We start from the raw sequence: 13,067 nt of genomic DNA on the forward strand, positions 1-13,067 counted from the left end.
GCATATTGCCCCCAACAACAATCCGGGTCCTCATTTCACCCACCTTGGAAGGATGGAAGGCTGAGACAACCTTGAGCCGGTGAGATTTGAACCGCCGAACTGCAGATAACAGTCAGCTGTAGTGGCCTTCAGTACTGCACCCTAACCACTGCGCCACCTCGGCTCTATATGAACTCCCTGAAGAGGGAGAAGTACAGGCAGTCCTCGATTTACGACCACAATTTGAGCCCAAAATTTCTGTTGCCAAGAGAGATAGTTATGTGAATTTCCCCCATTTTACAACTCCTTTTGCCACCATTGTTAAGTGAATCACTGCAGTAACACGGTTGTTAAGTGAACCTGGCTTCTCCATTGATTTTGCTTGTCAACCGACTCATATTTCTGACTGGAACTGTCATAAGTATGAGTCAAGTTTGCCAAGCGTCGGGATTTAGATCACGTGACCATGGGGATGTGGCAATGGTTGTAAGTGTGAAAAAAAAAGTCAAAAGTCCCTTTTTCAGTGCTGTCATAACTTTGAACTGTTGTAAATTGAGGACTACCTATATAGCAATAGCAGTTAGACTTATATACCGCTTCATAGGGCTTTCAGCCCTCTCTAAGCGGTTTACAGAGTCAGCATATCGCCCCCAACAACAATCCGGGTCCTCATTTTACCCACCTCGGAAGGATGGAAGGCTGAGTCAACCTTGAGCCGGTGAGATTTGAACCGCCGAACTGCAGAACTGCAGTCAGCTGAAGTAGCCTGCAGTGCTGCATTTAACCCCTGCGCCACCTCGGCTCTATACATGCAGACAGAGATTCCCAGCCACTCCTGCTATATCGTTATTCTTTTCCGCTGTTTTGTATATTGAAGTTTATGTTTGCAGATAATGGATGTTTTCATATCTGAGACGAGGGATACAGAGAAATCTGCTGATTTTTCCCTTTGTTAAGACCATGTCTTTGTTTATGAAGTTAATAGACATTTTTTTTTGGTCATTTCACGTTTCCCCCCCCTCCACAAAATATGTTTCTGGTTATTTCAGTTTGGAAATTGCCCTTTGAAGCCAAAGTCTTATAATCCATAAATTTACCAGATTCCATGTTGTATGTTTTTTTTCCTCCAGATACTTGGCCATGGAGAATATGACTCTGATTTTAGCGATGATGAAACAGTGGGGAAATCTTTCCAACAGAAAAATAGGTAACATATTGCTCTGGCGGTGTTATAATTTGTATGTGTGCATATAGCAGACTTTTATTTTTTTTCTAACCTAAGTGTGAGCAGAGTATCTTGTCTCAAACAACAGTAAAAGAAAAGAAAATACTGTGGCATCCATTCTTTATACAAGTGGTCCTTGGCTATGCCCAGAATTTACATGCCTAAGTGGGAAATTTGTTAAGTGAGTTTTGCCCCATTTTACGTTTCTTTCTTGCCACAGTTGTTAAATTCAAATTTAATGAATTTATATGCCGCCCAATCCCGAAGGACTCCGCGCGGCTTACAGGGATATAATTCTAAAAAGGATAAAAATTAAAAATAGAGAAGAAAAGCAGATTAAAAGAAAAAACACATCATGCACTCAATCTAGGCGGGGCTGGACCTCATTCATGAGGTCAACAGCCCCAGGCCTGCCGGAATAGCCAGGTTTTAGTAGCCTTTTGGAAGGCCGAGAGAGTGGGAAGGGTCCGGATCTCTACAGGTAGATCGTTCCAGAGGGTCGGAGCAGCTACAGAGAAGGCCCTCCCCCGAGGAGTCGCCAGCCGGCATTGACTGGTTGATGGCACCCGGAGAAGGCCCATCCTGTGAGATCTTACCGGACGCTGGGAGGTGTGTGGCAGAAGACGTATTTTTTTCTCAACTTAGCAATAGCAGTTAGACTTATATACCGCTTCATAGGGCTTTCAGCCCTCTCTAAGCGGTTTACAGAGTCAGCATATCGCCCCCACAGTCTGGGTCCTCATTTCACCCACCTCGGAAGGATGGAAGGCTGAGTCAACCTTGAGCCGGTGAGATTTGAACAGCCGAACTGCAGAACTGCAGTCAGCTGAAGTAGCCTGCAGTGCTGCATTTAACCACTGCGCCACCTTGGCTCACTTGTCTTTATGCAGCGTCCTTTTCAGCTCCTAGTGACCATATAGGTAGATTTTTTTGCCTGAGTGGGAAGTGACATGTATTGCAATCCTATGCTCATTGATTGGGAGTAAGGTTATTAAAAAGGTACATTCATTTACGCTGATTTTTTAAAAAATTCATATAACACCAGTATTGAATGTGGCGTTCAGGAACATTATCTTGGTTGCTTAGGAAATAGGCAAAAGGGGAGACCTATAAAAATGGTGAAACAAGAAAATTGCAAAATAATAATAATAATAACCTGCTTCCTATCTGCTTTTTCAAAGTCCAATTTTTTGCTTTCACAGAGAGTCAGGGGAAAACCGGAGTCTAGACTATTTTGATCTTTGTAGGTATATGAATCCCGGCATCTGAATATGTGTTCCAAGTTTCCAAGTTTAATAAAATTTGTATGCCGCCCACTCCCATTGGGACTCTGGGCGGCTCACAACAAGACAAAAAAAAAAAACATTTAAAATTTAAAAATAGAAAATACAGTGTTAAAATTCCACATCATCCATACCATCTAAGCGGGGCTGGATATCAATCAACAGCCCCAGGCCTGCCGGAACAGCCAGGTCTTGACGGCTTTACGGAAGGCCGGGAGAGTGGTAAGGGTCCGGATCTCTGCGGGTAGATCGTTCCACAGGGCCGGCGCAGCAACAGAGAAGGCCCTCCCCCGGGGAGCCGCCAGTCGGCATTGTCCGGTTGACGGCACCCGGAGGAGGCCCAACCTGTGCGATCTCGTTGGTCGTTGGGAGGTAAGCGGCAGGAGGCGGTCTCTCGGGTAGCCAGGTCCTAAACCATGTAGGGCTTTAAAAGTAACAACTAGCACCTTAGTTCCAAGGAAACTACGATTCTAGTTGCCATTCTTGATTCTAGTTATTACCCGAGTATTTTACAATTACTGTATGTAATTGAGCCAAGGTGGCACAGTGGTTAAATGCAGCACTGCAGGCTACTGCTAGATCAGCAGGTCAGCGGTTCAAATCTCACCGGCTCAGGGTTGACTCAGCCTTCCATCCTTCCGAGGTGGGTAAAATGAGGACCCAGATTGTTGGGGGCAATATGCTGACTCTCTGTAAACCGCTTAGAGAGGCCTGAAAGGCCTATGAAGCGGTATATAAGTCTACTGCTATTGCTATTGCTATTGCTATGTACGTCGTTTTCAAAAGAGAGATTCTAAAAATTACGGAAAATGCAATATCTAAGAAATACTTTCCTTTTTCTTCTCCATTCGCCCTGCCAACCAGCGAAGATGCAATCCTCAAAAAGCCCTTCCAGAAGGAGAAGCAGGACAAGGTGGCTCACAGACAGGTGGCAATGGATGAATGGGACAGGTACATCTTCACACTAGTGCAACACTGTCAGAATAGCATTAAGCGTCCAAATGACTGGAATAACATTTTATATTTTTTTTCCCAGGGAAGAAGCCAGAAATAGACGCTTCCATTTCATAGCAATGGATGCTGTATCCTTTAATATTTTAATTAAAAGCAAAAAAAGTATACCCTAATATTAAAAAAAAGAAACTTATGTCTGAACACACTCATTTTTTATTTTATTTTTTGGCGTATGGTTTTATTTTTGTCTTTGTGGTTTTCTTCGAGCATGTTTTAAATTAGATTTCTTAAGGCAGAGTTCAAGCATGAACAATTTCTGGTTATCTTGATTTTGTGGGAAGGGAGGAAAAAACAGGATATCTGGTTAGATTGGTGTTTCTTTTTAAATGAAAAGAAAACAGTAAGGAAACTCAACTAGCGGACACTAAAATTGCATTAGAAAATTGTCAAAGAGCAGTCTGGAAGATTAACGGAACGCATTTTCATAGCTATGACTTCAGTATTTCAAAATATGGAAATGTAATTTAATAAGGAGAAAACTGCCTTGCCTTTGCTATTTGTCTATACACAGATACATTTATTTAATTATATGTCTTAGATGTTCCTTCTCTTTCCTGTTCTTTTCCAAATGTTAATTAAGATGAGCAATTAAAAGAAGGCAAGAAATTGTAACTATGGTTCCTCCATTTCTGAAGCTAACAGTAATACTTACACTGTATGAGCTATGATGAATGTCTATGTATCTCTGTGTGTATGTATTCAAATCAGGGGTGGGTTTCAACCGGTTCGCGGCGGTCCCTGTGAACCGGTTGGTCAGCGAACCCGGAAGTAAGTAACTTCCGGGAACGGCGAAGGGCCCACCCGCGCGCCCGCGCGCCCACGCGCGCTCCTTACCCGGTTTTGACGAGTTCTGTGCTTCCACGCATGCGCAGGACGCATACAGCGCCTGCGCGATCCTCCAGGAGCAGCTGGAGCATCGCACAGACGCTAGTACGCATGCGTGCTCCGCGCGCGTGCGCGAGGACGCCGCCGGCCCCGTTCCAACTGAACCGGTTGGAACGGGGCGAGAAACCCACCCCTGATTCAAATATATAACAACCGCAGTACTATAAAATGCACATTTATATAATTCTGCAGTGTTTCCGTTTTTATTTAGAATAAATTATTCAAGACACTCAATGTAAATACAGCACCAGTCAGCAGCTCTTTAAAAAGTTGTGTTGTTTTTCCAGGTCTCACAACTAATGCAGGTATGCTTCAATTATGATAGTGGTTGTTGTAATACCTATGTGTAACTTATCATTTAATAATCATCATCACTTTAAAATCTTTCTCTCATGCACCTTGTATTATAGAAATGTTTTGGGGTTAGTTTTTATGAATAGATCTTAAGATGAAGTGGTTACTAGGCAACCATTGAAAAGAAACATGATTAATTTTCTTAATTGTGTTAGTATGCAAGACATAAGAAGCTTGTAAATGATTACATTTTATACTACGGTGGTAAGAAAGAAGACTTCAGACGCTCAGGGTAAGTCCCGTCTTATTTATAGAACTTTATTTCTAAAAGATAGAAAGGCTGAAATCATTAATAATTGAAGACCAATAGAATCAAAATTTATTTGGCATACGTAAATATTTATAAGATTAAATTATGCATGAGTAATTTTTGGATAATTAAAGACTGCTTCCTTATTGTATTTTACTTACCTTGTTCATGCTGAATAGGTTGATGATAAAAAGTATGGTAAGTTCCTATAGAAATAAATTGCACACTTTTCATATCTGGAGATTGTGTAAGAGGTAGTAATGCTTAAACTAATTTTCAGCAGAGCGTTCTATCATATATTTAAGAATTAACTGCAAAATACAAATCCTTTTAATTATGCCAATTGTGTCATTTGGAACTAAAAGTAGAAGGCTGTATATAAACAGAATATTATTGAGTTGGATCCTATGTTCTGAATTAAAAGGCACACTTCAAATTTATTATCTAGATTAAATGTGATGGGTAGTATTTCTACATAAATGTTAATGTTAATAAACAATAAACATTATATTTACTAAAATCCACACGGCTAAGTTATAAAAGAATCTGAGTACAGTTATCTTGGCATTTTTTTCTGAATCTAGAGAAAATCTGAGAAGCATTTTGAGGCAGTGTAAGATAGCCTCAGATGTGGGTTTTTTTTTTGATAAAGAGTGCCTTTTTAGGGGAAAAAATGATGTGCTAAAGAATGAACAGCTTTTATTACTTGTTTTAATTAAAAACAACTCTTTTGATCCTTAGCCCCAACTTTTTTTTTTTTTAACAGAGAAAACGATAAGACTGACCTTGATATTATAAGGGAGAACCACAGGTTCTTGTGGAGAGAAGAGGATGAAGTCGATATGAGCTGGTAACTTGAGCTTTTCTTTATTTCTCTGTCGGGGCAAACCGATTCACCCTAACCCTCTTTGGTCTGGCCCAAGGACAGCCCATTAACCCCTTCCCAAGCTCATGTCTGCTTGTCTCCCCCTGTATCTCAGTATCCCGTGACAGCCCCAAAGTCTCCTTTGCTGAATATTTTTATTTACTGAGTTGGTCTTGACTCCTGGCGGCTGCCTGGATAAGTTGCTGCAGTTTTCTTGCCAAGATTTTAGAAGTGGTTTATCATTTCCTGCTTCTTAGGGCTGAGAGAAAGTGGCTGGCCCCAAGGCCACTCAGCTGTCTTCATCCCTAAGACAGGGGAGACTCAGAGTCTTCCAGTCACTAGCTGTCAGCACTCCTCCATTGAGTAATTAGGAAAGAAAACCACGAGACTCCATCGATAGAAATCAAGTGTACTTTTACTAATTATAAACGATCAGAAGCGTAGCAAAGCGAAGGCTGATTATCTAGGCGCGAAAGCAAATGATACATAGAATAACCCATTCCCCACCCCTTGGCATCCCAGTTACAGTCCAATCATAATTCTCCCAAGTGTCAGGTGTGAGGTAACTTCCAAAGGCATCACCCAGATGGAATGTCGGTGCCGTTGGCCTTGGCGGGAAACCTCCTCCGCATGCGCAGCAATGCAGCAAGACAGGCAGCAAACTCCAGGACCTTCCTCCGGCACAATTAGTATTCCCCTCCCAAATACCATGCTCCCCCTCCCCGTTTCAATGGCAGCCGAAGCAGCAGCAAAGCAGACAACATGGTCCCCAACTCCCGGGGCGTGTCCCACTATGTGCTGTGCTGTGGAAGTGATGTGCAAGCGTTTGCGAAGCTCCATGTGCCTGCCGATTGCAAATGGAGCTGCATGCGCGCCCTCAGCCCGCCACTCACACGCCAACCATCCCTTCTCTCCCGATCCCCCTCTGCAAAGCCAGAAAGGTTGGACAACACTGCACTATACCATACTGCCTCCCCCCACCTCCGCAAAAAAAAGATAGCTTCAGACATTTAGGAAGTGTGAAATAATATACACCGTAGCAAAGCATGCTGATGATAAAAGTAAAGTAATTGCAAGCTACTTGAACAATAAATGCCAACCATTTTTTAAAATTTTCTGTTGCAAGTAATACTTAATGGCAAACAAACTTGGCGTTTCTGCCTATCCGTTGTTAAAAGCGGAATACCTTTTTCGGTCCCTTTGTATTTTTTCTTCTGCTCAATCAATCATTCTATCTTTCAGGGAGAAGAGGCTGAGCAAGAAATACTATGATAAATTATTCAAAGAATACTGTATAGCGGATCTGAGAAACTACAAAGAAAACAAGGTAATTTTTTAGGTTCTGGCCAAAAGTTTTGAAGATAGTTTTAGTCCTTTAGCAAATTGTTTCAGGGAATGGGACAATACAGAGGGTTGTTTTACAAAACCGTTATTGTTTATGGCCAGTGCACCAGAGGTGGTATACAGCAGGTTCTGACCAGTTTTGGAGAACCGGTAGCAGAAATTTTGAGTAGTTCGGAGAACCGGTAAATACCATCTCTGACTGGCTCCGCCCTCATCTATTCTCTGCCCCCCCTCCAAGTCCCAGCTGATCAGGAGGAAATGACGATTTTGCAGTATCCTTCCCCTCCACCAAGCGACGCCGACAGAACCCGTAGTTAAAAAAATTTAATCCCACCACTGCAGTGCATGAGAGCCACATATTTGAGGACACTTGTTTTTAAAGAGATTTTGTTTAGGTAACAAAGCAATCGTGACCCGTCAAAACCGCGCCCGACTAAACCGCGCCCGATTAAACCGCGTCGCTGATGTCATCAACAGGGCGACAACAGCCAGCGCGGAGAAAGAAGGGCACTTTAAATAGCGCTTTGAAAGCAAGCCGATTCAACTTAAGGTAAGGGTTAGGTTTAGGGTTAGGTTAAGGGTTAGGGTTAGGTTTAGGGTTAGGGTTAGGTTAAGGGTTAGGATTAGGTTTAGGGTTAGGTTAAGGGTTAGGTTTAGGGTTAGGTTTAGGGTTAGGTTTAGGTTTAGGGGTTAATTTTAGGTTTAGGGTTTACAGCGTGCTTCTGTCTCCACGCTGTTGTCGCCCTGTTGATGATGTCAGCGACACGGTTTAGTCGGATGCGGTTTAGTCGAGCGCGGTTTTGTGGTGGAACCCAAAGCAATGTTGATCTGTTTGTTCCCAATGGTTGTTGCAGAACCATAGCAAATGTTTGAGGCAGCTACCATGTTAATGACTAGGTATTATGCTTGGAACAGACAACTCATGCTTGCTTTGGATGAACACCTAGGGAGCAAACCAGGTAGCAGAAAATTCTGTTTCCAAAAGTGGCTCCACAGATTTCTTATACATACAATTAGATGTTCACCAGTATTGGTTCAGCTCGGCTTGAAGACCACAATAAATCATTTGTGCTGAGGATGAGCGAAAACCTTCGTTCTGCGACAAAAGGCAGAATGAATCCCGGCTCGGAGCTGCCATGCTGCAGCCGGTGCCTTCCCCCTTCCTCCCAGCGTTTAGGCTGAAAGGGCTAGTTGGAGAGCTTCCGATGCGTAGCTTCTCACCTCTCTCTCCTAAGCCCGAAGAGAGGGTAAATAAACTGCTAAACAGCTTGACGGATTGCTGTTTAGACAGTTTAACGACGCCAAGATTCCAGAGCTGTTAAAAATAACAACCCCCTGTCAGGCTCCGGCCCACCGGAAGTCCGATTTCTTGCAGTTGTCCTTAAGAAAAGTCACAATGCCATAGTTCTCGCTCACAGCAGCAGTTGAGACTCGGAGAGATTAGCAAATAAATGGGCACGATGCATTGAAATGTACCATTAGTTTGATCCAGCACATTTCTTAAGTAGAGAACCAGAGAGGAGAGTGATGACATGACTGCATTCCTCTCTTTCATCTTCTTGAAATCAATGTGGAGAGTCTTAAAATTAGCCTTTGGCACAGATGAAAACAGATATAACATTGGCTATGAATTTTAATGGTTATACAATGCTTCTTAGCAGTTGATCGTTTTCAGAAAACCATTCCAGTGTGATGGATGATTAAAAGGAAATATAGCTGAATGGCCAGCCTGTTGAATCTTAAGTCGATATACAGGTTGTCCTCAGTTGATGGGGCTCATTCAGTGACTATTCAAAATTACAGTGGCACTGAACAAGTATTGAATTGAATTGAATTGAATTGAATTGAATTTTATTATTTGTATGCTGCCCTTCTCCGGAAAGGACTCAGGGCGGCGAACAATTCAAAAAGGGAAAAGGGGGAACATAAAAAAGAATACAGATAATTAAAATAAGCAAGAATCACGCAACCATACAAGTCGAGAGGGGAGGGGAACTCATCAACCCCAGGCCTGCCGGCAAAGCCAGGTTTTGACGGCTTTTTGGAAGGCCTGGAGAGAGGTGAGGGTCTGAATCCCTGCGGGGAGCTCGTTCCAGAGGGCCGGAGCTGCCACAGAGAAGGCCCTCCCCCGGGTAGTAGCCAGGTGGCATTGGCTAGTAGACGGAACCCGGAGGAGGCCAACCCTGTGTGATCTAATGGGTCTTTGGGAGGTAATTGGCAGCAGGCGGTCTCTCAAGTACCCAGGTCCAATACCATGAAGGGCTTTATAAGTTACGACTAGCACTTTGAAGCGTATCCGGAGACTGATCGGTAGCCAGTGCAGCTCGCGGAGGATAGGTGTAACGTGGGTGTACCGAGGTGCACCCACAATCGCTCGCGCGGCTGCATTCTGGACAAGTTGAAGTCTCCGAATACTCTTCAAGGGCTGCCCCATGTAGAGTGCATTGCAGTAGTACTTGTGACCATTCTTTGAAATGCTGGCGGTCATAGAACTCACACAGTCACCTGATCTCTTCATAATGATGCTTTATATTGACGGGAGGCACTTCAAATGGTCACTCATGCCCGCGTCACCTCAAGGCTCGATTACTGCAACGCACTCTACATGGGGCTGCCCTTGAAGAGTGTTCGGAGACTGCAGTTGGTCCAGAATGCAGCCGCGCGAGCGATAGCGGGTGTACCTCGGTACACCCATGTTACACCTATCCGCGAGCTGCACTGGCTCCCTATTAGTCTCCGGGCACGCTACAAAGTGCTGGTGATTACCTTTAAAGCCCTACATGGCCTTGGACCTGGATATCTGGGAGACCGTCTCCTGCTACACACCTCCCAACGTCCGATAAGAACTCACAGGCTAGGCCTCCTCCGGGTGCCGTCGACCGGACAATGCTGACTGGCGACCACTCGGGGGAGAGCCTTTTCTGTAGCTGCTCCGGCTCTGTGGAACGAGCTACCAGCAGAGATCCGGACCCTTCCCACTCTCTCGGCCTTCCAAAAAGCTACCAAAACCTGGCTGTTCCGACAGGCTGATTTTTAAATCAGGTCCAACCCCCAGTTAAGCCAAATGTATGTTGTGTTTTTAAATTGTTCGTATTGTTTGTATTCTCCCCCCTGTGTGTTATTTTATTTCATTTCGTATTTGTAAGCCGCCCGGAGTCCCCTGGGATTGGGCGGCATATAAACTCATTAAATTGCAAAATTGACTATCCAAAATTCAGCTGATTAAAAAAAAGCCTAATAAAAGACATGCATAACTTTTAAAAAGCCTATTATAAAGCACAGAAGCGACATGGTGGCTCAGTGGCTAAGACGCTGAGGTTGTCGATCAGAAAGGTCGGCAGTTCTGTGGTTTGAATCCCTAGTGCCGCGTGACGGAGTGAGCTCCCGTTACTTGGCCCAGCTTCTGCCAACCTAACAGTTTGAAACAGTGGTGGGTTTCAAATTTTTTTGGAACCTACTCTGTGGGTGTGGCCTCCTTTGTGGGCGTGGCTTGCCGCCCATGTGACCTGGTGGGAGTGGCTTGCCAGCCATGTGTTTTCTTTCTTTCTCTCTCTCTCTCTCTCTTTCCTTCCTTTTGTCTCTCTGTCCCTTTTTTCTTTTTTTTTTTCATCTCTCACTCTTTTTCTTTCTTTTTTCTTTATTTATTTTGTCCTTTTTTTCTCTTTCTCTCTCTCTCTGTCAGTCTGTGTATGTGTGTGTGTGTGTCAGTGATGGGTTTCAAAAAATTGTTGGAACCTCTTCTGTAGGTGTGGCCTGCTTTCCGGGTCCACTGGTGGAACCTCTTCTAACCGGTTCGGTAGATTTGATGAACCGGTTCTACCGAATAGGTGCAAACTGGTAGGAACCCACCTCTGGTTTGAAAGCATGTAAAATGCAAATAGAAAAATAAGAATCACCTTTTGGTGGCACATGACCACGGAGACATCTTCGGACAGCGCTGGCTCTTCGGCTTTGAAATGGAGATGAATACCGCCTCCTAGAGTCGGGAACGACTAGCAGATATGTGCGAGGGAAATCTTTACCTTCGCCTATGAAGCACAACTGTGTTCTATTCATTTTTTATTTCGTGTACCTCATTCCTAAAATCAACCTATGGAATCATGTGACATTCATTTTCATTATTGATCATTGCTGTTCATTGCTTGCTCTAATTTAAAAAAAACAACAATCTTCTAAACATAAAGGCCATTTTCTCCTTCAGTGAATCACATTTCCGTTTGCTTGCTGAATTTGTAAAAGCAAAACACTAACTGTGTTATTTGTAAAATCCTTCCAACAGTTTGGATTTAGATGGAGATACGAGCAAGAAGTGGTTTCGGGAAAAGGCAAGTTTTCTTCTTGTTCCTTATTGAGCCTTGAAGTCTAACTTAGATGAGGAGAATTTTGTTATGGAAGGGTTTTTCTCACCTATCATTGCAGCCTCTTCAGGCTCCCCAAATCTGATGCTTTTGAAGGCTGAAGAACTGCAGATAAAAATAGGTTTCATCTTATAGCAATAGCAGTTAGACTTATATACCGCTTCATAGGGCTTTCAGCCCTCTCTAAGCGGTTTACAGAGTCAGCATATCGCCCCCACAGTCTGGGTCCTCATTTCACCCACCTCGGAAGGATGGAAGGCTGAGTCAACCTTGAGCCGGTGAGATTTGAACCGCTGAACTTCAGCTAACAGTCAGCTGAAGTGGCTGCAGTACTGCACTCTAACCACTGCGCCACCTCGGCTCTATATATGTTTGTTGGCCCTTCCTAACATCAAGTGTTGATCTAGCATCTTTGTAGACTTACAAAAACCTATTTCTAGTTTACCAGTTATAGCTTTGAATTCAGGGCCCAGAGCTTATTGTTGTTAATTGTACCATAGCCTTCTAATATACCATAATTTAGTCATGTAATAATTGTTTTGTAAATTGTGATTTTAATGACCTCAGGCTTGCTAAGATTGTTATAGTCATCAAACATCATTGTTATAGAGCAATAATATAGTTTACTACTAAGAGGCATAAGCATGCAAGATTGTTGTGAGATGCAGTTGTAGGTTTCCTTGAATGTATTATTGGAGTTTCTAGGAGTCGAGGTGGCGCAGTGGTTAGGGTGCAGTACTGCAGGCCACTTCAGCTGACTGTTATCTGCAGTTCGGCAGTTCAAATCTCACCGGCTCAAGGTTGACTCAGCCTTCCATCCTTCCGAGATGGGTGAAATGAGGACCCGGACTGTGGGGGCGAGTGTGAAGTCCAGCGTGAAGTTTCCACCGTCTGTGTTGATTTGGGGAGCCTTGTCATCTGCTGGTGTTGGTCCACTGTGCTTCATTAAGTCCAGGGTCAACGCAGCCGTCTACCAGGAGATTTTGGAGCACTTCATGCTTCCTTCCGCAGACGTGCCAAGTCCTGCTGGAAAATGAAGTCAGCATCCCCATTTGATTTAAGTGTAATGAATTTAGGAACTATTGTTTAGGCCAATTTTTACTGCTGTGGCTTTAAAATGCTAACTAAAATATACCTTTGGTAATTAAATGTCAAAGCAGAAAGCGAGTCTGGAGGACCTATGCTTTACAAAACCTTAGCTATTTTGCAATAAGGGTCAATAGCTATATCGTTTAGATTATATACCACTTCACAGTACTTTACAGCCCTCTCTAAGCGGTTTACAGAGTCAGCCTCTTGCTCCCCAACAATCTGGGTCCTCATTTTACCCACCTCGGAAGGATGGAAGGCAGAGTCAACCCTGAGCCTGGTGAGATTCGAACTGCCAAATGGCACGCAGCCGGCAGTCAGCAGAAGTAGCCTGCAGTACTGCACTCTAACCACTGCGCCACCACTGCGCAGCTTCTTACTTCAAGAAAGGCAGCTCGAGAAACAGAGAGGGTAGGGAATG

At 43.7% G+C, this 13,067-nt stretch overlaps 1 protein-coding gene across 2 annotated transcripts in view; it reads left to right on the forward strand.

Moving 5' to 3' along the window:
* Positions 1 to 13,067, forward strand: part of LOC116518523 (protein FRA10AC1) — a 29,405-nt gene that overhangs the window by 6,258 nt on the left and 10,080 nt on the right. For both annotated transcript variants that reach the window (XM_032231986.1, XM_032231987.1), the window contains exons 2-8: positions 1,110 to 1,186; positions 3,352 to 3,438; positions 3,524 to 3,569; positions 4,896 to 4,972; positions 5,757 to 5,840; positions 7,098 to 7,182; positions 11,479 to 11,524. In XM_032231986.1, the coding sequence (XP_032087877.1) occupies positions 1,110 to 1,186; positions 3,352 to 3,438; positions 3,524 to 3,569; positions 4,896 to 4,972; positions 5,757 to 5,840; positions 7,098 to 7,182; positions 11,479 to 11,524 (502 nt within the window). The remainder of the gene's footprint in view (positions 1 to 1,109; positions 1,187 to 3,351; positions 3,439 to 3,523; positions 3,570 to 4,895; positions 4,973 to 5,756; positions 5,841 to 7,097; positions 7,183 to 11,478; positions 11,525 to 13,067) is intronic.

Source organism: Thamnophis elegans, chromosome 15, assembly GCF_009769535.1.
Source record: "Thamnophis elegans isolate rThaEle1 chromosome 15, rThaEle1.pri, whole genome shotgun sequence".
Classification (NCBI taxonomy): Eukaryota; Metazoa; Chordata; class Lepidosauria; order Squamata; family Colubridae; genus Thamnophis; species Thamnophis elegans.